The sequence below is a fragment of the Cajanus cajan genome, chromosome 6 (genome assembly GCF_000230855.2).
Source record: "Cajanus cajan strain Asha chromosome 6, NIPB_CcT2T_4, whole genome shotgun sequence".
In the NCBI taxonomy this organism is placed as follows: Eukaryota; Viridiplantae; Streptophyta; class Magnoliopsida; order Fabales; family Fabaceae; genus Cajanus; species Cajanus cajan.
In genome coordinates, this window is record NC_138522.1 from 58,352,027 (window position 1) to 58,375,466 (window position 23,440).

The following is a 23,440-nucleotide window of genomic DNA, read 5'->3' on the forward strand; positions in this document are numbered from 1 at the left end:
GATTGGATAGTAAGATAGCCACGCTTAAAATTATTTGAATATTTATAATCTATAATTATTTTCGTGACCATACTCACTTTTCATTTGCACTTTTTTCCCCCTGAATTAAAATTATAAATTACATCAACCTTGTGTTTGAATCACGTATAAAAAAAAACCCTACTATTTACATACAAAGAACAATTCCAAAATAATTGTACATTTTCATTTCAAATTTTTCTTTCATCATCTCTCACAAATTGTATACTCCACGCCATACTTGATCCGGGTAAATGGACCGAGATTCCTAGGTCACTTCTTTTCAACTCACACGAGGTATCTTCTAAACAGGGTTTAAGTGGATAATTTGTGAATTCAAATAGATACAAGTTATTTTAATAAGTTTAAATTCTGATCTCACCCAACTTATTTATGATTTAGATGGATTGAATTGAATTAAATTTTGTAATAAAAATAAATAAATTAAATTTAATCCAATCTCATTAATTAAATTTTGGTTAAATCAGATAACAAAATCATTTAAATTCAATTCAACTTAATTTATTTATGTTTAGGGTTTATTTTTTCTTTGTAATATTGTATATGTAGTTGGTATCCTGAGATCAGCTTGTGTAAGTATTTTTTTAATTTATAAATTGTTGGCTTTTTAAAAATTAAATTTATTTATCTAATTAACATTATTAATATAAAATAGAGATCAAATTTTAAAAAGATAAGATCAGACTTATAAAAAATACTATGATTAATAATAGATCAAACTTACACTTTAATTTTATAAATAAATTTAACTTATATATTTAAAGTTTAATTTGATTTAACCTATTTTCATTCTTATATATTACTCATAAACGTGTGTGATAATATAACGGAGGAATTTAGCCCATTTTACAGGCAACATGCATGAGCCATTTTCAACCCTAAGATAAGATAAGGAAGGCCAAACTGAAGTTAAATTCTCCTTCTTCTCATACATTTGAGTTTAATCGGAAACACCGAAGAAAAATTTAGGAAAAACCTGAACACGTTTAATGGGCTCCATTTGCGTTGCCGTGAACCGCAATTACCTCTCCATGCGTACTTCGATCGGTCTTACGCTAACGCGGTTATAATTCGAGTTTTCTTAATATCCTACACTTTTATAATTTTTATTCTTATAATAGCGGATGATACCGTGTGACAAAAGCTACTATATATTGCATGAATATATTAATTAACAGTATTTCCTCCATACTTAAATTAAATGTCATGTTGTTCGATAAGATATAATTTGATTAATTTATAATTTGGTTTAACTAAAATATTTGATTTTTATATATTAAACGTGAATAATTATATTATCTGAAAGTATTTTTTTAGAGAGTATTTATTCACAAAAATATTTTTAGAGATTTTTTTAACTTAACATAAAATTCAATTTTTTTACTTATCATAATTATTTATAAATAATATTCTTAAAATAAATTAATAATAGTGAATTTTTTTTTGAAATAATATAAATTGTTTATCTTAAATATAAAATATAATTTATATTTTAAAAATATCTATTTATATAAATTTTTAATATAATTTATATACTAAAGTATAATATTTATTTTATAGATATAATTTATTGTAAATTTTAATTATATATAATAAATATTTTTCACATGCTAAAATAGTGTAATTTTGATTGATGCATGAACTTATTGTACTTATTTATAGCTTATAATTTAATCTATAAACTACTATTTTTTATTCTTGTTTATTAATTTAAAATTAATTTTTTTAATCTCTAATAACGAAATATATCATTATATGTTATTTTATCTTTAACAATTAATTTTACCAAATACCTTTAACTAACTTATAAAGTTTTCGGTTTTTCATTTTCTTAGTTTATAGTAAGGGTGTTAAACGAGTTTATTCATTCTAACTCAAACACTAAAAGAATATTTAGTTTGATTGAACCTTTTTTTTTTATTTGATTGATCTATCAACCATTAAAAAAATTATAAATTACTTTTATTTGATTTGTTTTAATTTTTTTAAAATTATATGACCAAATATAATTTTAAAAGAAAAAAATGTTATGAAACTAGTAAATAATCAAATAATTATAGTGTTTAATAAGACATGTATTTAATATATTCATCAATAACTATGAAATAAGTCCACAATACAATTACAAATAAATCTTAATAAGTAAATGAAACACAAATAAAAATATCACAAATCAATATTAATAGATAAAAGTCCAAAAAAAAAAATAGTTCAACCAAATAGGAAAGCTCAATAGGTTAATCCAATTGAATCATCATTTAACGATGTTGAATTGATGGATTATGTGAGTTGAAGGGTCAAAAAGTGCAACTCAATCTAATCATTTTAGGTTGGTTATGTTGGTCAATTACATAAACTTATTTTGACACTTATACTTTATAATTTGCAAATTTCACGTAGTTTATAAGCTAATTTTATCAAATACATCCTAATAAAATAAATAAATATTTACATTGGTCTTAGCAAAATAAATTTCAACAAATTTTATCTTATTTAATAATATCATTCTCAAAATACCTCACATACTTAAGTGAGATTGTATTTCTAATGACTATTTCTTATTTTTGACATCAAATTTCATAATTATTTACGTAGTACTATGTGATATTATAATTAATTCACTTTTGCAGGTTATTTTTAGTAAGGTGTTGTTAACCTGTGTAAAAGCTTTTATTGGAAATTACGTTAAAATTAATATATATATATATATATATATATATATATATATGTATGTATTTTTATATTTTTAATTAAAAAGAATTTTCTTTTAATTCTTTAAAGATATGAAGACTAGTTAAATTGCCTATATGATAGTGGTTAACATTTTCCCTTTTAGCATATTATTCTCTTTAATTAGCATTAACTAACCAGTATCCAAAAAGTTTAGTCATTATCATGTAATAGTTCTGGAGTTATTTATGTTTATCTTAAAAAAGTATATTTTAATTTTATTTCGCGCGTAAGATGATGACTGAACTTTGGAGGAGGACTTTTCCACGAGTCTTCGTACAGCAATGGCTATAAAAAACTCGAGTGGTGGGTGTTTCTTTCTAACATTTGTTCTTTATCGTTAGACACTGTTTATGCTAGTTGGGAACAAAGACTTGTTTGACGTGTGAGTATTGTAAGTTAATCTGTGGAGTGGATGGCATCGAAAAGGACATTTGATGAGGATGATCATCAGGGCGATGATGGCAGAGATCTTCATAATCATGCTAAGAGGAGACATGGCGACCCGCAACAAGACGACGCCACGAATTTCTATCTGTGAGTGTTTATTTCCATTCCATGTGTGCTACCACGTTTTCATTTCATGCAACTTTCTAAGTTTTCTTTTATGTGCAGTGTCGCTATTGAAACTGTCGTTCGAAGAGTGGTAAGCATGCATACTGCGACTCTATTTAGTACATCCCACTACAATATTGTTCCTCGTTCCGACGAGCTTTTTTATATTAACTCCATATTTTGTTTTTGTTCCTCCAACCAGGTGCCGGAGATAATTCAAACTACGCTCCAACGTTACCTAGGACACGAAGGGTCTATCCGGTACTTCTACTATGGATTTTTTGGTCCTAAAATAATGTTTATCTAACAAAAGTCATAGGATATTGTTGTAACTTGTATCCATTAATTAATTAGTTGTTTCCAATTTAATATCAGGCCAAGCCTTAATCTGGGTGTCACATCTAGATCCAAAGGTTTAGAATTGTGCTTTGTGAAAAGGCTGCCTTCAGAAATTTTCACCCTGGCCAAACTCACAGCCGAGGATGGTGGTCCACTTCAAATCGAGCTGCGTTATGCTGCATCGCAGCAACGCGTAGTCACGGGAGAAGGTTCCACCATGAAGGTTCAGATCTGTGTCCTAGCTGGTGATTTTGGAGACGAGGACTGGACTACACAGAAATTTAATGCCCAAATTCTGAAACCAAGAGACAAGGGGCCATTACTGAAAGGAAATACGGTTCTTAAACTTAAAAATGGGGTTGGTGATATCGATAAGAATCTAGTGTTTGGCGATAACTCTTGCTGGACAAAGAACAAAAAGTTTCGGTTAGGAGTTATAATTTTGGAATCTAGTTCCGCTGGAGCAGACACAAGGGAAGGAAAAAGTGAGCCCTTCAGGGTCAAGGACAACCGTGGAGTGTGTAAGTCCAAAACTTTTGAAGGACCCCCATTTTTTTTTTGTCATTATGTTTGTTTCGTATCCTTTGGCTTTGATTTTACATTTTGTACGTGTTTTGTCTTGTTTTGGTTATTTCAGCGTACAAGAAACACGAGCGTCCGTCATTGGATGATGAGGTGTGGCGTTTGAAGAATATAGCAAAAGAGGGTAAGATTCACAGGCAGCTTTCCGAGAATGGAATAAAAAATGTTAAGGATCTTTTGCGGCGGAACACAACCGGTTCATTACAGGAGGTAAATTTTTTTTTCTTCTTTAGGTATCGTTGAATATAATGATGGTTCTTTCTTGATGTTCTTAATTTGTTTGTTTAGTAATTAGAACTGACAAGTATATATGTCCGTGTAATTTTCACTTGTGGGAAGTAGAAATTCAGCGACGTTAGATTATGGCACAAAATGCTTGCGCATGCTAAAGATTGTAAAGTAGACGATGGTGAGTTGTACACCTATCGGTATCACCCAACGGAACAAGCATTACCCGTTTCCCTTGTCTTCAACTGTATCTATGAGGTTGTGTGGGTGGCTTTTAATGATGGGCAACTCTGTCCTGTGCAATCTTTGAATTTGGTGCAGAAGGTTTGTAGTTATATATCCTATATTCGATTGTTAATGTTGGATTCTGTGGCTTATGTTGCTTTTTGGAGTGAACTTTATTGCCTCATATACGGATATATACTTAAAAATTAATGATTCATATATTATATATTATCAACAAAGCTTAATTAGTTGTGTAGTACCTCTTAATTGAATCTGATCGAGACGTACACTTCTCTCCCTGGCAGAGTTGGGTGGACAGAGCTAAGGACGAAGCATACAAAAATTTGAAGGATCTGGTGAAAATTGAGGCACCCACACATGGCACACTGACACCTTACGGTGCTCCAGATCAAGATCTTCGACAACTCTTCCTAACGCAAGGTACTGTATCCATGTATCTTGCATAAACACAATTGCTGTAGTTTGGTTTTAAAATTACTAAAGTAGTATAGTTTTTTTTTAAAAAAAAAAAATTACCTGCAAGGTGTAAGTCAACATCCAGGAAGTTGCTTTTGTTTTGCTGATGCAATTTTTTCACAAAAATTTGTGGCTTTTCTAAACCGCCGCAAAGTGTTAAACGTCTTGCAGCTACTTTCGTTATTTAAAAAGTAAATATAGCAATTTTGTGGAAAAGCCGTATCTCAAATATGGCTATAATTAGTTAGACCCCTTGTCTTAGGCTTCAAATATTGGTTTAATAAGAAATTGGTAAGTGGTGATTGACTCTTACTTATATGCTTATCCTATGAATCTGCAGGCCAATTAGACACGTGGCCTTCGACCTCAGCATCAACTATTTTTGGGCCAATGCAAGGAGAAGTACCACTAAACTTCTTTACAGTGGGGCAGGTTGTCCCAGAAGAAGCAAATATTGATGGTGGAAACGGATGGGAAAATTATGACTTAGAAAATTACATTATTTCTAACCAATCGGAGCAATTGAATCCTAATTCCTTTCCCTATGGTGATGATGGAGCAGAATCTAGCAAGCATTCCTCTTTTCCCAACACTAAGTTAAGCAAAGGGAAAAGCAAAACAGTTTGGCAGAAGACTCGAAATGTACTCAAATGGGTCATGCCGTATATGGCTAAATGGAAACCTAAACTTCTTTGCCGTCATTATTGAATATTTCAATCGTTCTCTCATTTCTTTTAGTTTAGCAATTTGTGTTTAATTTTCAAGTCAATTTGTCTGTAATCATTGCTGGGGTTGGGCCCATGTTAGTAATTCTTATATGTAATAACAGCATAAAAATGAGGAAATGGAATTTAATGATACATATGTTTGCTTTTACCTAATTTTCTTTGTAAGCATTACAAATCCTTGATGATGCGGAGTTCATAATGTGAAAATATAATGGATTGTAAAGAAGCCCAGCCCAGCCCAGCCCAGCCCAGCCCAGCCCATGAAGAGATAAGAAAATTCATATTCAAATTAAACGGACGAAATTGACCGAGCAAGTCAAGCTCCTTAGAGTTAATTTATACGAGGTCTGCATTTTTCTGGTATTCAAATTCATATCTGGTACATTGGAAAAACCAAACCCAAACAAACGCATCTTCTGTCACTCGAAGACCATTGACCAATGACCATAACTATCCTTAAAATCTCCTCAACTACTGCGTACACAGACAGATCCCTCTCTCAGAAGAACCTTCCGCCATCAAACCAATAGCGTCTTCCCAGGTCAGTTATCATTTTGCTGCATATATAGTTTCATTGCATTACGCACACACGCTACAATTTCCAGCTTCTAAATCTTGCTAACAAATCAAATCTTCCTTTAAACTTTGGCTCTTCTTCCTTCTACCACTTTAGGTCAACGCCCTTATGAACGAAATAAATTTGGAGCCCTATTTTGAAAAGATCGATATTCAACAATGTCCCAAATCGATCTTTTGAATTGGCTGTTATAGTTCCTTGTAGAACAATATGTAGTTGATGCCATATGTCCAAACTTCATACCCACTTTGTGGTGACCAAAAACAATAGTTTTTTAAAACGTGTTTAGTGCCAAGTGTATTCCAAAACATTTCTAACTGGACACTGCTCATGATTTTCATCTGATCCTAGTTTTGAATATCCTTTGGAATATAAGCCTCGTATCTGTGTTTGGATATATGCATCTTATGAGAAATAACAATTTATAAATTATTTGTTGGATATCGCTTCTTTATATTAAAAAAACAGATAGTTTTAACTTGTTAAAATCTATAAAAATAATTAAATTAGTAAATCTGTATTAATAATGTTGTAAATTTAAAGCTCATTTAAAAAATACTTGTAATATTTAATAGTCAAGGTAATTGTTATATCTGGTGAAACTAGAGCAAATGTCCGTGCAACTGCAAAGGCATGTTCATAAAAAATGGCCATCAATCTTGACATAGTGAATTTGGTTGGACACTTCTATTATATTTATAAATTATAGATTACTTGAATTTTAATAAGTATAATTTATTGCCAATGATAAATATTATATTTGTTAATGTGCTAATAAATGCATTCACTTCATAGAAAATGAATGAGTATGTCATTAATAAATTTCTCTTATGATTAATATTATAAAAAGAAAATTAATGATTAATCCACTAAGAGAGGGTTTGAGGCACTCCAAATGGAATTTGGTGTTGGAATGAGTGATTGAAAAGGTGTTAATAATTGTATATTGCATGGGAAGCAACACATTAAGGTGAGAGAAATGAAGATGGTTATTATAGTGGATTGAGGAAAGAAAATGGGCTCATGACTAGGGAGTAAAATAAAGCACGGTGAGTTTCATGAAATTTTTAATACTTTATTGATAATGATGAATCATTGATAGATATTAGTGTTTGGATAATTTGATATATTTTAGTTTCTAAAATTGTCAATTTAGTGAAAATAATGTGTCCATAATTTGACAGCTATAAAATTTGGCCATCATAAAATGCGGTTGCCAAATCAACAAATAACATGTGATATCATATATCTGTTTATATTCGATGATCAATGTATGCTATCAAAATTTTGAAATTAGTAGATGGTCATTCACAACCAAAATCTAACAAAGCACGGCAAACCAAACTCACATAGGATGTATCAAACCAAACTCCAAATTGAGGAAACAAAGCACGCGTACAGCATTACAAGAGATGGGCCCCGAGAGAATTAAGTCATTTTGACCCGAGTTGTCATCAAAGAACAATACTAACACTTTGACTTGAAGGATAAGGTCTGTTATAGGGTTGTATTTGAAATTGAAACCACTGAAAGTGGGAGGAAGGAATGAAGGAGGGGTGAAAATAAAAATGATAAACTACACTTTCGCTGATTGTTTTAGGTTTAGAAGTGAAAGAAAAATGCAAAAGAACATGGGCTTCACAAGTTTTTCAATCTACCCTTTTCAGTGAAAATAAAATGATTAATACACACACACACACACATATATATATATATATATATATATATATATATATATATATATATATATATATATATTTCTTTTTCTTTTCTCTTCCTTTATTTTTTTTCCCATACGTTTTTTGTCCTAAACCAAATAAACCATAAGATTGTGAAATTTACAAATTATATTTAAATTGCCCAATAAAAAAATTAATTCTTTTGAACTTACTTTTAAAATAGTGCATAAAAAAATTAAATTGATTAATTATATATTTGAAAATTATTTCTTTCAAAATTGTTTCTCCCATTTATTACTTAATGGTAGTCCCTTTAGTACCGCTCTTGAAAAATAAAAAATAAAACTATCAAACGAAACATTATATAAAAATGTATTCCTTACCTAATCATTATTTTAATTTAACTTGAATTTTCTAACGGACGTACGAAAAGAATGAAAAGTGCTAAAGAAAAAAAAATGCTAGGTAGCTTGGTCATTGTAATTAGACTGTATATACCCTCCCTTCCTCTCTCTCTCTCTCCCTCTCCCCCTCTCTCTATATATATATATTCAACTTTTTTCATCTCATTTTTATCCATTTTTTAATTTTTCATCAAATTATTTATTGCATTTATCATTTTTCCCTTTCTACTGTCAAAATACTAGCTAGGAAGTTCTCCAGCGACTACAAAGAACTATCCTGGAAATTTATGATTATGGTCAGTCTTTTTTCGTTGAATGAAATATCCTTCCGCGTTTGTTTAAGGTAGGGAGCACACAACTAAGACTGTAAGTCGAAATTGAAGGAAAGGGATATATAAAATAAAATACAATATAATGGATTACCCAAGCTTATCAAATTATTTATTCACCAAGAATAAGAAAATGATGAGAATGTTGGGATACAAACAAGTCTCACATTAATAAAATAATATAAAAGATAATAACTTATATAATACAAACATATTTTAATGATTGATAGATCTTTTAGGTAATGATCAAAAGTAAAACTATGAGGGCTTAGGTACAAAGCGGACAATATCTCATCATTGTGAAATATGCTTGTGTAATAACTTTATAAAAATAACTTTCATAGGACAATATCTCATCATTGTGGAGTATGTTTGTGTAATAACCTTATAAAAACAACCTTCATAAAACAATATCTTATCATTGTAGAGTATGTTTGTATAATAACCTTATAAAACCAACCTTCATAAAATATCCTTAAACAACCTTCATAAAATATCTCCTCAAACAAATATCATAACATAACCCCGTAGCGAATGTCCAAGATAATTATAATTATTTCATTGTTTCAATTCGAGATCGATACTCCAGACTAATGGCGCCTATTTGAAAAAAATTGTCATGGCGTCGCACCCTAGGTAGGTCCCACACCAATTCCTTTACGCGTCTGAATATTTAACCAATTAAGAGCAGTGTTACACCATCACTATTCACTACATACACATATAATATATACCGAAAGTTTTACTGATATACACGTACTTATAGTCCATGCATTAATGAACAGTACTGTATGCAACTTGATCGGGATAAATTTCTTTTAACCTTATACTTATAACTTTCCTTCACAAAAACGCGTTGTGTATGCTCACATGTCTGCAATTCGTGTATAGAATGCAAGGGGGAAAAGAAAAAAGCATATGGGTAAGGAAATTTCAATTGAAATGCAGATTATACAAAAATTTGCCTTTTATTTAGGTAATGTCGAAGCGTGAGATATATAAATAGATAATTCAGCTAGCGTTTCCTCGAACCTTCCCATTCGTACAGTTAGTCGAATCCCATCCATCACTTAGTATTATATATGGTACCCTAGTAAGTAGTAACCCTACTATTATGAGCGTCTCGGTATCCAAAAATTAAGTTTTCTGTCCAAAAAAGAATTTTTGTTATTTAGTTGCTGAATCAATTGTGTATTTTTTGTTTTAAAATGGAAGCAAAAAGACAATATAAGCAAGAGGGTGATGGAAGGGATGTTCAAGCTCTTGTTCACGACTCAAAGCGGAGACGTGAAGATTCACAACAATCGGACACTGTCTGGTATAATTTGTTGTTGTCGATATTTCTTTAGGAGTTCTACGTTAATCGTACATCATGAATAAGTTAATTATATGATAGTTGTACGTATTAATTTGGACATACACCCAAAAATAGTTAAGAAAGGTGAATCTATGATAACCATCTTTTGATGTCATGCATTCTTCTTTTATCAATAATTTGAATCTGCTTGAATACTTTAGATCTTTTAAAGATACATATGTAAACGATTCCGTTAATATTTTAATAAATCAGTGGAAAATCGACTTTTAGAAATAAAATTTGTAATATTCTACAATTCTGACTAATTTCAATATTTTGGTGCAAGCGTTTAATTTTGTGGTTACTTTATTGTGCAGTACCAGTAAAAGTAGGAGATCGCTATTTCACTTGGAGCAGCATGACATCGCGCGGTACTTTGAAAATTTTTCTCGAAGAGTGGTAAGAACCCTCTTTTTTGTGAAAGAGCTCGAAGTTGACGATGATATTGATATTCATCTTAACAACTGCCTTTTACAACATGTTTAAGCATACACTATACACATATATTATGAACTTTCTGTTATTGATTTATATTATTTAATCCTTAACCAGGTACGAGAGGAGTTGGAACACAAACTATCGTTAAGGTTTGTATTCTCTCGTCTATGTTTTCTAAATATAATTTATTAGTCCTTGCAATTTAATTATCAAAATAAGCAATTTTGTCAGCCTTATAATTATGATTGCTGCGAAAATAGATGTCATGCATCTGATATTTGATAAAGTTTTCGAATTTGTTGTAGTTGCAGACCAACTGTTAATCATATTGGAACATCTGGAACCGAATTCTTGCAACTGGTTTTTGAGAATGAATTGCCAGATACAATTTTTACTTTCTCCAAGATCAAAGCTAAAGATAACATTTATGTTAAGATTGCTCTTTATGACACTATATCTCAGTCTATAGTCGCTGATGGTCCACTGTCTTCGATCAAGATAGATATTTGCGTCCTTGACAGTACTAAATATAAAATCTTACGTCAAAGAGAACATAAAGGTAAGTTACTGAAAGGAGAAACTGTTATTACACTTAAAAATGGAGTTGGTTATATCAACAACGTTGTGTTCACTGATAACACATGCTGGACAAGCAACCGACGCGTCGTGTTAGGAGCCAAGGTTGTGCAATCAAATTTGAATGACGCGATAAACATCAGAAGTGGTAGAAGTAAACCTTTTGTTGTTAAGGATAATAGAGGAGAGTGTAAGTATTCATCGATTCGTACCACTTTTTGTGTTTCTCTTTTCTCTTTCTATTAGTCATCGTGGAATGATATTAGAATTCATTATTGTAGTTTTTTTAGAATATGCTTAAAACCATATATTTCATTTGTTATTTTGTTGAAAGTATTTTTTATGCTTTATAATAAGTGACTATTTTACTTTATTTCACTTTCCATACAATTAATTAAACAATCAATTAAATCTTGAAATCAAACCTAAATTTGTATTTGTTATTGTGTTATCCTTTAACTTCGTTTTTATATGTTGTAAACTTTAATCATTTAAGATAATTCATGTGACTAACATGTGATTTGGTCCTTTCAGTGAATCAGAAACACTACCCTCCATCCCTCAAAGATGAAATATGGCGTTTGAAATATATATCAAAAACTGGGAAAATTTATGAGCGGTTGTCTTCAGCCGGGATAAACACCGTTGAGGATCTGTTGCAAGAGCTTGAAACCAATCCAACATCTTTACAAGAGGTATATTAAGGAAAAAAAACACTTGTTGTTCTTGTTATATTTAGTATACATAATTTGATACATAAAATTTCATCTTAATCTAATTTGTTCTGTAATGATAGAAATTTGGCAAAATTTCAAAAAAGCGATGGGAAGAAGTTATTGAGCATGCTAAAACTTGTGTTATTGCTGAAGTGACAACTGATGGACAAAGTTACCATTCAGCTGAGAAGAATCTCAACTCCGCCGAGAGGGTATACATGTACACTATGCCTATTATTTTTGTGTCTTGAAATTAATGCTTCATGTAATGATATTGTAACTCTGGATATTCTTCACCTCAAATTCTTACACTTATATCTTGCTTTCTTTCTCTTTCATTTTTGGCCTTTTATTAGGTTATTTTCTCCTACTTTCTTCCTATCTCTCTATCACTTGAAAGGATACATATACATACTGGGATTTGGATCCTATAAAGCACACCTCTCTCCATTTTCTCTAGTTTACTCTAATTATTGTTTATCTCTCCGTCGTTTACGTACCTATTTTTTCTTCTTCTTCTTTTTAACTTTCATGCTTTTGTTTCACGCATATAGCTGTTTGGAATGAATTTTACTGATTCATCTTTGGATATTCTTAAATTTAATAATTCATATCTTATCATAATTAACCTAGCTGTGTGATCAAGATATATACTTTTCTAACTGGCAACAAACTTGCGAAAATTTGAAGGATCTGGTGCCAGTTAAGGCAATAGGACATGATTCAGTGAAAACAGTCACACAAGCTACACAATACGGTGCTCTACATAAAGATCTGCAGCATCATGCTGCATTCCAAATTGCTCAGCAAGGTACTATATATATACCCAGTATCCTGCATAAACACTTATTTGCAACATCTTCGTGCATATATCATATCAAATTAATATGCATTTTTTCATTTCAGAAGAAATTTCTAGACAAATGGATAACTGGTCAACAGTGGGGTTTGTCCCTCAAGCAACAATTGCTGATGGAACCACAAGTTGTTGGACTCAACCTTACATATAAATCCTGCACTCTTTTTCTGTGATGATGGAGCAGAATCTAGCAATCCTTTGGATGTGTCAAGCAAAGGGAAAAGCAAGGTAGTTTGAAATAAGATTCTAAGTGCTTTCAAATGGATGGTACTACATGCTGCTAAAGGAACAAAACTTCTTCACCGTCAGTATTGCTCTCAAATTGTGTTTTTTCATCGTCAAGAACATTATGTTATTTATTTACTCGAACTTTCTCAGAATGTTTTTTTTTTCATCGTCAAGAACAAGTGCCATGAAGAGTCCTGGCCGCTATACATATCTGTGTTTCTATCCGTGTATGTGCACACGTAGTGTGTGAAAGAGAGATATATTCTTTAACAATTTTTAATTAAATATGAATTTAATTGATTTAATTACTAGATTATAATTTCATATCATTTTATTTATGTGTTAAAATTGAATAATAAAATAAAAATAATTAAAATATTTATATTTTAATATATTTTTAAATTTATATATTATGTAAATTTTATTTTATAAGAATAAAATATTAAATTATTTTAAATTTATATAAAATTATATATATATATTATATATATATATATATATATATATATATATATATATGATCTAGAAGTAATTAGGAGTAAGGAAGATCAAAATTGTTTATTCCTTTGTACAATTATTAGGCTAAAAAGTATGATTGTTTCATGATAGTAGAGAATCTTTTCAACTTAAATATCAATTATGTTAAATATAGCATGGTTTCCATGAATTAAATTTCAATATAAAATATAAATCAAATTCAATAAGTCAGACCATATGGTATAATCACAGTTAAAATAGAAAAACATTAATCAACATGTTGAAAATAAACATCTATAACAATAGCTAACAAAATTGAGATATTAAAGAAAGAGAGTAAAGCTTCATTAAAATGATTCGTTTAATCTGATTCAATATGTTAAAACACATGATGAGTACATTACAAAATGAATAGATTTGTTATTTACACATTTAAATGTCTTTTAAAATATACAGCAAAAAAGTAAAAATAAAAATCAGCAAATAAATAATGGTACAATATGATCACACTTAAATGTTAAGTTAACATTCTTTTCTTTTTTACACAATTATAAATATGTTAAAATAGTGTGTTCCATGATAATAGTTAATTTGAGCAATATCTTTTTAACCTAAATATCAACTATGTAAAATAAACTGATAAAAAATGTATTTCCATATGCCATATATATACTTCTGCATGCAATGAATAAAACACAATAGTCAATTCAAAGAATAACATATACTATTATGTCATGTAAAGGTAACACTTAATCACACGAACAACAAATAACTCCATCGCCACTTTTGCAGACTCTGTTATTAAATGGCTATATTTCACTTTCCTATCGTGGTTTGCGCTGCTTTAGGTGAATAATTGTAGTTGGGATTATTGCTCTTAAATACCCCGAAATATTGTACTGTCATTTCATAAATGTTGAAGAAATTCCATTGTGGAGTATGACTTGTAACTCAATTGATAGGTGCTAAAATTACTTCCACAACTCTTTGTAAGGGATCTCTCTGTGTGCGTACGTGTGTGACAAGTGACAACAGAAATTAAAAAAACCCTTCGCCCTAAAGTCAGTATCATTTCTTATTAGTTCTCTTTAATTAATCCCTGTCGTTGTATATTTTAAAATATTTCAAAAGTTAAATTTATTTGCAAAATTATTTTAAATTTAAATTTAAAATAATTATTTATTAACTATAGATTTTAAAATATAATTAATTTTAATTTTAATAAAATATAATAAATTAATAAATGTGATCGGTATTCCCTCCTATAAATACTGAAAATGAGTTGGATATAGAGCATTATTATTTTTAATCTTTGTATATTATTATAACCATTTATTTGCTTATCAAAAGAGTAAGTAACAATTTCATATATTATTCATATCTTTTGGCGATATTATATGTTAGTGTGATACTTTTAAGATTTTTTAAATCATATTTAAAGATAAAAATAGTGATTTTAAATTTTAGTGCGATAAAATTTAAAAGAAAAATATTTTATAAAAATTGAAATTAAAATTTACTTATTTTATAATGGACAAAGATATTTTACAATGATAAAATAAAATACTTACAAGTTTTAAAAGGATGGAAATTAAAAAAAAAATAAAAAAATACAGAGATCAAAATTAAAAAAATATATTAAAGAAACTAAAAACATATTTAATTTTTTTTTATAAATTATCACTAAAAATTTATGATTAATGAAATTACATTGTAACAAATTCTGTATATATTTATGTTTTATTTTCAATCGGTAGAGGATGATACTATTTTTTTAAGGAATGAATTCGATGATGTTATAAAAAAAAAATTTAAGGCTTCCTTTAAAAAAGAATAATTTATTTTTTCTTATAATATTTTTCTCACTAATGTTTTATAATAAATGTAAATATATTCTATATTTTTAAGATATTAAATATATTTGTTTCTTTATAAAAGAGGTTAGATAGGTTTTATTCTTAAACTTTTCTTGAATTTTTTTTTTGTCATTAAACAAAAATCCCAGTGCCTAATTTTTTCACCCATTAAGATTTTTTGCTCTTGTCGTCTAGTGTCATTGTTAAATGATGACGTAACAGATATTGGAAGCTACATTGGGAGCCACATCATCGATTATTCTTCTATGCTAGTCATGTTTTTTTTTGTATTATATTTTTAATTTCTCATTTTTTTCTCAAAAGTTACTTTTAATTTTCTTAACAATTTTTTAATCAATGTTAATTACTTTTAATTTTCTCAAAAGTTATATATATATATATATAAATCATATGTTATTTAACTTCAAGCGTGTGGTTCAGTGGTAAGGGTTGATTCACGCTTAAGCAAGGTTAGGGGTTCGAACTTGCCTTATGTATGCAGCCGCGTTAAATCTTGGGACCAATTATCCCACCCTTTAAGGTGCCTCCAACGTAGCGAGAAGATTAGTCACTGCTATCATCCCTGGATACTTCAGGGACAAACAAAAAAAATCATATATTATTTTATTTTTATTTTATGACAAAAAATTATAACAATTAAACAATTATATATGCATATTCAATTTGTGAACAAGGCTTAAAAGTTGTGAGCGATGTAGTAAGTAAAATAAACACCTTTAATAAAAAAAATCCACAATATATAAATCAACTATAACTTTATTGGAGTTTTGATTCCTAGGTTTAATAGTTTATGATTGTGCTTATTTATTGATTTTTCTTTGCATAGAGAGCTGGTTTTGTTGAAGGACAAGTAATGAATTTCATGAAAGAATAAGGATTAACATCGGTAAAATATTGTTGAAAAACTCTAAATGAATTTCACAAGAAGAAGATAGAGAACTAAAAACATATATATTTTATAAAAATTAGAAAAAAAAATATCAATACATCATGTTATTTTATTAGTGTGATCATGTCAACAAAAATTATTAGATAGGGAGACTCAAATTGTAAAATTATAATACTTGAAAACTAATATTTCTTAATTAAAAAATGATCGAGGGACAAAAAATCGCACAAATGTTATACATGAAAAATTAAAATCATACAATTACAATATTAGAAAAATTGAAAAGACATTTAAACATGTGAGATGGAAAACCCTTAATACAAAAATCAACAAGCAACAATATACAAATCAATTAAAATTTTGTAATTTGAGTTTTGATTCTTGGGTTCAATAGTTTGTGATTTTGTTTATTTAATAATTTTGTTAGTTGTTGATATTGTGACTACACTATCATAGAAGATGAATGTCAAAGGTGTCAAACCATCATATTTGATACCCAAGAAAGAAAAGACACATTTTATAAGGGGTATTTAATTGAAATAGAAAATCTTGAATTTTCTATGTCATTTAGATCTATATTAGATTTATAACTGATATAAAATATAAAATTAAATCGACATTAAATATCTTATCCACGATCATGAATTATCAAAGTGATTTAATCCATTTCATTTGAATTAACTCACCATGGGTTGGCAAAAAAAAAAAAAAAGTTAACCAACTCACTTTTTTAGTGAGTCGCAAAATCGATGAATGATATTGTAATATTTTACATATTAGTAAGGGTTCTTTTCTTACTATTTGTGCGATGCACATAATATGGTTATGGTTAGAGTCTCAAAATCCTTTTTTATTTTTTATTTTCCTTTTATTGTTGTTTATTTATTTTATTTTGCACAACGTTGATTATGTGTAGGGATGACAAAATAAAGTTGTACTCATAGGTATCTATGATTAATATCCATAATTGACAAAAATGGATATTGTTAATGGATATTCGTGGGTAAAAGATATAAATATTTTCTATACTCACATATTAATAGAGGTCAAGACGAGTATCATAGTATTTGTACTCGTAGATAGCCCGCTAATATTAAATTACTTAGTTTCTGCAAATTTTCTTTGTAAATTAAGGGGTTTTATGTTTTATTTATTTATTTATGCATGTTTTTTATATATTTTTTATTTATGTAGAATTTGTACCTATTTTTTATGCAATTTTTATTTTTTTTAGACTTTATGCATATTTTTGTGCTAATTTTTTCCACAAAATACCTATAGATATCCATAGATATTAAAAAAATTACGGGTATTCATTTAACGCATACCCATGGAAATATGAAAACTATGGATGACAATAAAAACTCATGGGGATAGGTAATAAGATACTTATCCCTGCCCATGTACCGTCTCATACTCATTCGAGTATCTGTTAAACAAATATCTGTAAATTTTATAAATGCTCACGAATATTTATAGATATTTATAAATTTTAAAAATTAAAAATATTACAAAAAAATGTAAGCATGTATATTTTAGTTTTATTGAAATATTAAAGATAAAATAATTGGAATTATTTTTTTATTTGCATTTAACTCTAATTTTGTTCAAATATTAAAAATATTATTAAAAAATGCAAGGTAAATATATAAATATTTATATAATTTTACTAAGGTATCCGTGATGTGGATACTGCTATACCTATCCTGCCTCATTTATTAACTGATAAAAAAATACTCACAACTTTTATATATGAATATTTATTTAGACAACTTATTTATTATTTGTGAATATTCGCGAGTACGAATTTTTTTGTCAATTCACAATAAAAATGAACATAAGATTAATATTTATCCAATAGTTAGTAATAGAGACATACCACTCATATCTAACATGCTCTATTAACACCCCTAATTATCTACTTCAAAGAGATTTCAAATTGACGTAATCATTAAAAATAAAGATTATGGGTTGGTTGATGTTGGCAAAAATGAATTATAAGGCAAAAGATATTTTGTGGCGGTCAAGAGTCATCACAAATCTCAAATTCATCATACACCACCAATTATGTCAACAATTTTTTTTAATGGTGAGAACTCATGAGATTGAAATGAGTTATTTTTATATTACAAAAATTAAAAAGGTCATTTTAAATTTGGAAAATTATAACAAAATAGATATAAATTTAAAGGACTAGAAACATATATATAAAAATTCAACTCCTATATATTAATCGCAAAGAAGTATCTTGCATGAGAATGTTTCTAGGAACTATTATTCGAAGATAAGATTTTTAGATTTTTTTAACTTCTTATCTAATTAAATTTCATATCTAATTATGAATTAAATTTTAATGTTTTTAAAATAAATTACCAATAGATAAAAATAATTTTGTATCACAATATAAATTATTTATTTTAAATAAAAATATAATTTATATGTTTAAAAATATTTATTTATGTAAATTATATATATATATATATATATTCAAATGTGATAAATTTTCAAGATATATTATTTTAAAATATTTATTTATGTATGTTTTTAAGTATCATATTATATGTTAAAATAAAATAATGTGACAGGCTACTAAATAATTTTATAATCATATAAGATTTGATATATATATATATATATATATATATATGTGTGTGATATTTTATATATTGGCACATAATTCAATGATTGAATTAATTAAATTTTTATTATACAAAAAATTGTTAAAAATATAAAATTTAATAATTTTAGACTTATACCTTGTAATAATTTGATAATTTTAGTTATATATAATAAAATTTAATTTGTGAAACACAAAGGCCAAAATACTAGTTAAAAATTAAGATTTGGCTCCTTTAAATTTAAAGTGAAAAAATTTCACATTAGAAAATAAAGTATAATTATAATTATTCATTAAAAAATTAATTATCGATAATTATGATCAAATCATATATATATATATATATATATATATATATATATATATATGACCTATTTGACATTTTTTTTCTCAATATTTAAAAATTCTACATAAATTAGAATATCTAAAAATAATAAAAATCTCAAATTATATATAATAAAATAAATCAAATATATAACATATTTATTATATAATAAATTACAGACTATACACAAAATAAATATAAAATAATTTAAATAAATTTATATTAAAAATAATAAATAAAAAAGCATAATCAATCCAGAATGTAATTCATCTAATTTTTTTAAAAAGAAAATATTAAAATTTATCCTCTAAATTACACATTTCATTTTGGAAAAGTGAAATTCTAAAAATTAAGATCACACAAAATTTTATTTAAAAAAAATTTCTAGGAAACATAAATACTAAAAAAATATTTAATCTCATAAGATTATTAAAAATATTATCAAGATAATATAATATGAGTCTAACAGATATGTGCATGATGTTATTGGACTTGCATCTCGAAGAGCAAGGTAGTTAGGTGTTAGCGTACTTATTATGACTGGAAAAAATATTTTAAAGAAAGAATAATTAAAAAAAAAAAAAAAAAAAGAAGCAATCGCAACGAAGGCGATGTTCTTGGTTGGTTGACACATACAAGTACCGTGAAACCTAATTACCCTTTATAATTGTACATAGTAATAGTTAGATTTGATTAAGTCAGGCACGAAATATGAAATGATGAGTGGCAGGGTGGTGTAATTTCCGGAATTTCTGGTGTTATTTTGGTTGGGCATGGCCAAAATATCTAGTCCTTCTCCATCGCACGCAGGCCTGGGCGTCTCGAACTTTCTTCCCGAGGAGTAGATATTTTTTTCTCTCTCTTCTTCGCCGCATTCATTTATATCGCTGCATGGCCTCCGCTTTCGCTTCTTGATTTCTGTTCTTCTAATTCAAGCTTCGCAAGTGGGTGCAGGGCTCAACCTTTCTCTGCCGTTTGATGGATCGGGGAGGAGGATCCAACGGCGGATCTTGCTACTATGCCGTCCTCGGGATTCGCAGGGACGCCTCCTTCTCTGATATTCGCACTGCCTACCGCAGACTCGCTATGGTATGCCATAACTTAAACGCCGCCGTTTCCTTCTTTTTCCTATTTTCATTTTTACCAATTGTTTCTGAATTTTGTTTTGGGCCGGGCTGAGAAGAGGTGGCACCCGGACAAGTGGGCTTCCAATCCCGCAACTGCCGGAGAAGCCAAGCGCCGCTTTCAGCAAATCCAAGAAGCCTACTCAGGTTACCTTTGCCAGTTGCAATTTTTTTCATTTTAATTATTAGTATTCTTTTATTTGCTCCAAATTTTGATTTGGATTGGTGCGGTTACGGGGTAACAGTTCTTTCGGATCAGTCCAAAAGGTCAATGTACGATGCGGGGCTATACGACCCTTTGGAGGAAGAGGATCAAGTCCGTATAGTACTTTTCTTTCTTTTGATTTCTAGGTGCCGTAACCAAGCGGAGTAAAACGATGCCGTTTTGGTCTCCGCGCCCAAAACGATGTCGTTTTCTGGCTCTGCCGTTATGCGTGCAACCCAGCCATTATTTAATTATTTGATTGAGGAAATATATGATTTTTTTGACGGCAGGAGTTTTGTGATTTTATGCAAGAGATGATTTCAATGATGAACAATGTGAAAGACGAGGTAGGGGTTGAATGGGTTATGATGGTTTTTGGCAGGGTGGAATGTCGTGGTTATAGTTAATGTGTTTGATTGTGGTGTAGGGGGACAGTTTGGAGGACCTACAAAGGATGTTCGTGGAGATGGTGGGGGGAGATGGAATTGGCTTTGACTTGAATCAGGATCACACGGCTGGGAAACGAGGACGCGTAAATGGATCCAAGGGCAACGCGCCCAAGCGCAGTAACTCTCGTTCATAGTGCGTTCTGTTCTACTCAATCCGTCTTGTAACTTTACACTTTTTCTTTCATCATTCAAATGAAAGACCTTGCAAGGGTTAAAACATTTTAATTAAGGAACCATACTCCTACTGCAACTGTGCAAATCCAGCTTCCTCTGTTTTCTTTTTTCACGCTCAAATTCTATTTACTAATTTCTACTCCCGCATTTTACCAATGCATCGTGTTAGCAGAAGTACGACACGTGTGTCACATGCAAGATATATTGATTTAATTAAAGACGGTTGTCGGTCGAAGATAAAAAGAACATACGTGGAATCTGTTGTTTTATTTTTTTATCTTCCGTGCTTTTTTAATTCTTAGGTAATTAGAAATTATTATTATAAAAAAGTTGCTATGTATGAAAACTCGTAAATAAACAACAAAGTAAGACATTTTATATTATTAGGGTAATTTAATTAAATAATTTATTTATAGTATTATTGTAAAGCTGGTCTTGTCCTCTCGGGGCCTGTTGTCCAAGTTTTATAAAATCATTTCGTTTGGTGCAAGAGGTTTCTAGTTCTTGTCTCGTTGTTTAGTTATTTAGACCGATACAATTGTGTATCTGGTTTATGGTGCACTACTTTTTACTGATTTCTGGATTATCTTGGTCTTATTATGATAGAGAAAATCTAACATGAAGCAATGGGTAAGGTGCTACAAGAGTTTGGGAGAAAAACAAAGTGTGAACTTAAGGGGTTAACTTGAAGCAAATAATTACTAACCCTCGGATATATTAATTTTAATTGAATGGTGACATGATTTTGACTTAAATTATTTTATTGCCTTCGTATAAAAGCTTGATTTTGGTGAATTGAGTTTATTCTGTTATATGGGTTTTTTCTTAAATCACTTTTTTTTAAACTTTTATTATTTTTTTATGTTTTCATATACAACGAAAAGTCATCCTCTTGTTCTTCCTCCTTCCACTGAAGGGCGAGTTTATGGCAATAGCCTCTAAAATTTGAAATTGGGGGAAGGAACAATAGGTGTAATTTGTTAACTTGCAAACAAACAAAAATGACAATTTCTCCTAAAATGTTCCCAACCTGAAAATGATGACCCTCGGGAGGGGTGTTTATCAAGCTGTTAGGGTTACTCGAAAATAGTATGACTTGAAAAGGGTATTTGTACTCGAAATGAAGATAAAGGTCAACACCTATTAGGATTGTATCAGGGGCCTTAATTATTTGCGCTCGAAAGTCGAATCAAAGAGAGAAATGCTTGAAAATAGATAAAGGAGGTTACCAGAGGTTTCTAAAAAGGGTTGAAGAGTCAAAACGGAACAATTAGTGGAAAGTGAATCGAAAAGATAAAAAATACGTGGGATTAACGGTTATGAGAAGTTATCTGTCAGACCACGTAATAAGAACGTAGTGGATAACGATTATTTTCCAATAACTCACGCGTACATATTTAACTGCCCTTAATTAAGTTCTATAAATATGCAAAACATGGTAATTTACGGAGGTCGGAAAACTCATACTAAAACTATACTCTCAAGCACTTTCTGCCTACGCATATGGTTTTCGTGCACGGAATTGTTTTTTGGTATGATTCCTTCTCGGCCATTTTTCTGTTTTCTTTTTAGGAGTAGTATTAGTGTAGTTCGTTCTTCTTATTTCTTTTGATTACGTAGTTCTAGCATTCTGGCATTGTAATTCCTGTTAATTATGCAAGTGAACCATGATCTGTATTGCAAATGTATCTATCGTTCATGCTGTTTATTTAAGGATTTACTTTCATGAATATTATTACTTGTTAATCATTGATGAATATTTAGAAACAAGTAGCTTTTAAATCTTTCTGCTCCATCTCGTTGTACTTCAAATATTTTAAAACGAAACATACCTAAATTGAAACGTGTGTCGTGCTAGTCCGAATAAAAGGAATCCATAAAACGAGTTTCACCGTAAACAAATTGGCACGCCCGGTGGGACCCGTTTAAGTCAAACATAATTGGACTAGTTTTAGGTATGCATGTTGCATGAGACTTAGGAGTGGAAGAACCATGTCTACATCTAATAATCAGAGAGAAACAAACACGAACAATAATAATCACGTAGATGTAGAACAAGCAAACCCTAACCCCGATAATGTGACCAATGTGACCAGGGGGGCAGCAACTTCCCCTGTGTTACTCGAAAATACAGCTAGGCAAACAAATGTCACTCAGGAACTAGCAAGCGTCACTAGGGAATATCCCTGGGGTATGCCACAGAATTGGCGAAATACCCAACCAGTACATGTCGAAAT

General features: G+C 29.5%; 2 protein-coding genes across 3 annotated transcripts; both read left to right on the plus strand.

Annotated features, from left to right (window-relative positions):
• The first annotated feature begins 3,082 nt into the window (after nucleotides 1-3,082).
• Nucleotides 3,083-6,033, plus strand: LOC109795974 (calmodulin-binding protein 60 B). Of its 2 annotated transcripts, XM_020355553.3 has the most exons (8): nucleotides 3,085-3,306; nucleotides 3,385-3,415; nucleotides 3,527-3,585; nucleotides 3,700-4,184; nucleotides 4,301-4,455; nucleotides 4,588-4,797; nucleotides 5,004-5,139; nucleotides 5,516-6,033. In XM_020355553.3, exons 1-8 carry the CDS (start codon nucleotides 3,185-3,187, stop codon nucleotides 5,881-5,883), a joined length of 1,566 nt encoding a protein of 521 aa, XP_020211142.1. In that variant the 5' UTR covers nucleotides 3,085-3,184; the 3' UTR covers nucleotides 5,884-6,033. The 2 variants fall into 2 exon arrangements, with proteins under 2 accessions (XP_020211143.1, XP_020211142.1); XM_020355554.3 differs by lacking the exon at nucleotides 4,588-4,797 and having other exon boundaries at nucleotides 3,083-3,306.
• A 14,048-nt stretch (nucleotides 6,034-20,081) lies between these two features.
• On the plus strand, nucleotides 20,082-21,315 carry LOC109797433 (Chaperone DnaJ-domain superfamily protein). The gene is made up of 5 exons (XM_020357472.3): nucleotides 20,082-20,340; nucleotides 20,435-20,522; nucleotides 20,621-20,691; nucleotides 20,871-20,927; nucleotides 21,008-21,315. Exons 1-5 carry the CDS (start codon nucleotides 20,230-20,232, stop codon nucleotides 21,161-21,163), a joined length of 483 nt encoding a protein of 160 aa, XP_020213061.1. The 5' UTR covers nucleotides 20,082-20,229; the 3' UTR covers nucleotides 21,164-21,315.
• The last annotated feature ends 2,125 nt before the right edge of the window (nucleotides 21,316-23,440 follow it).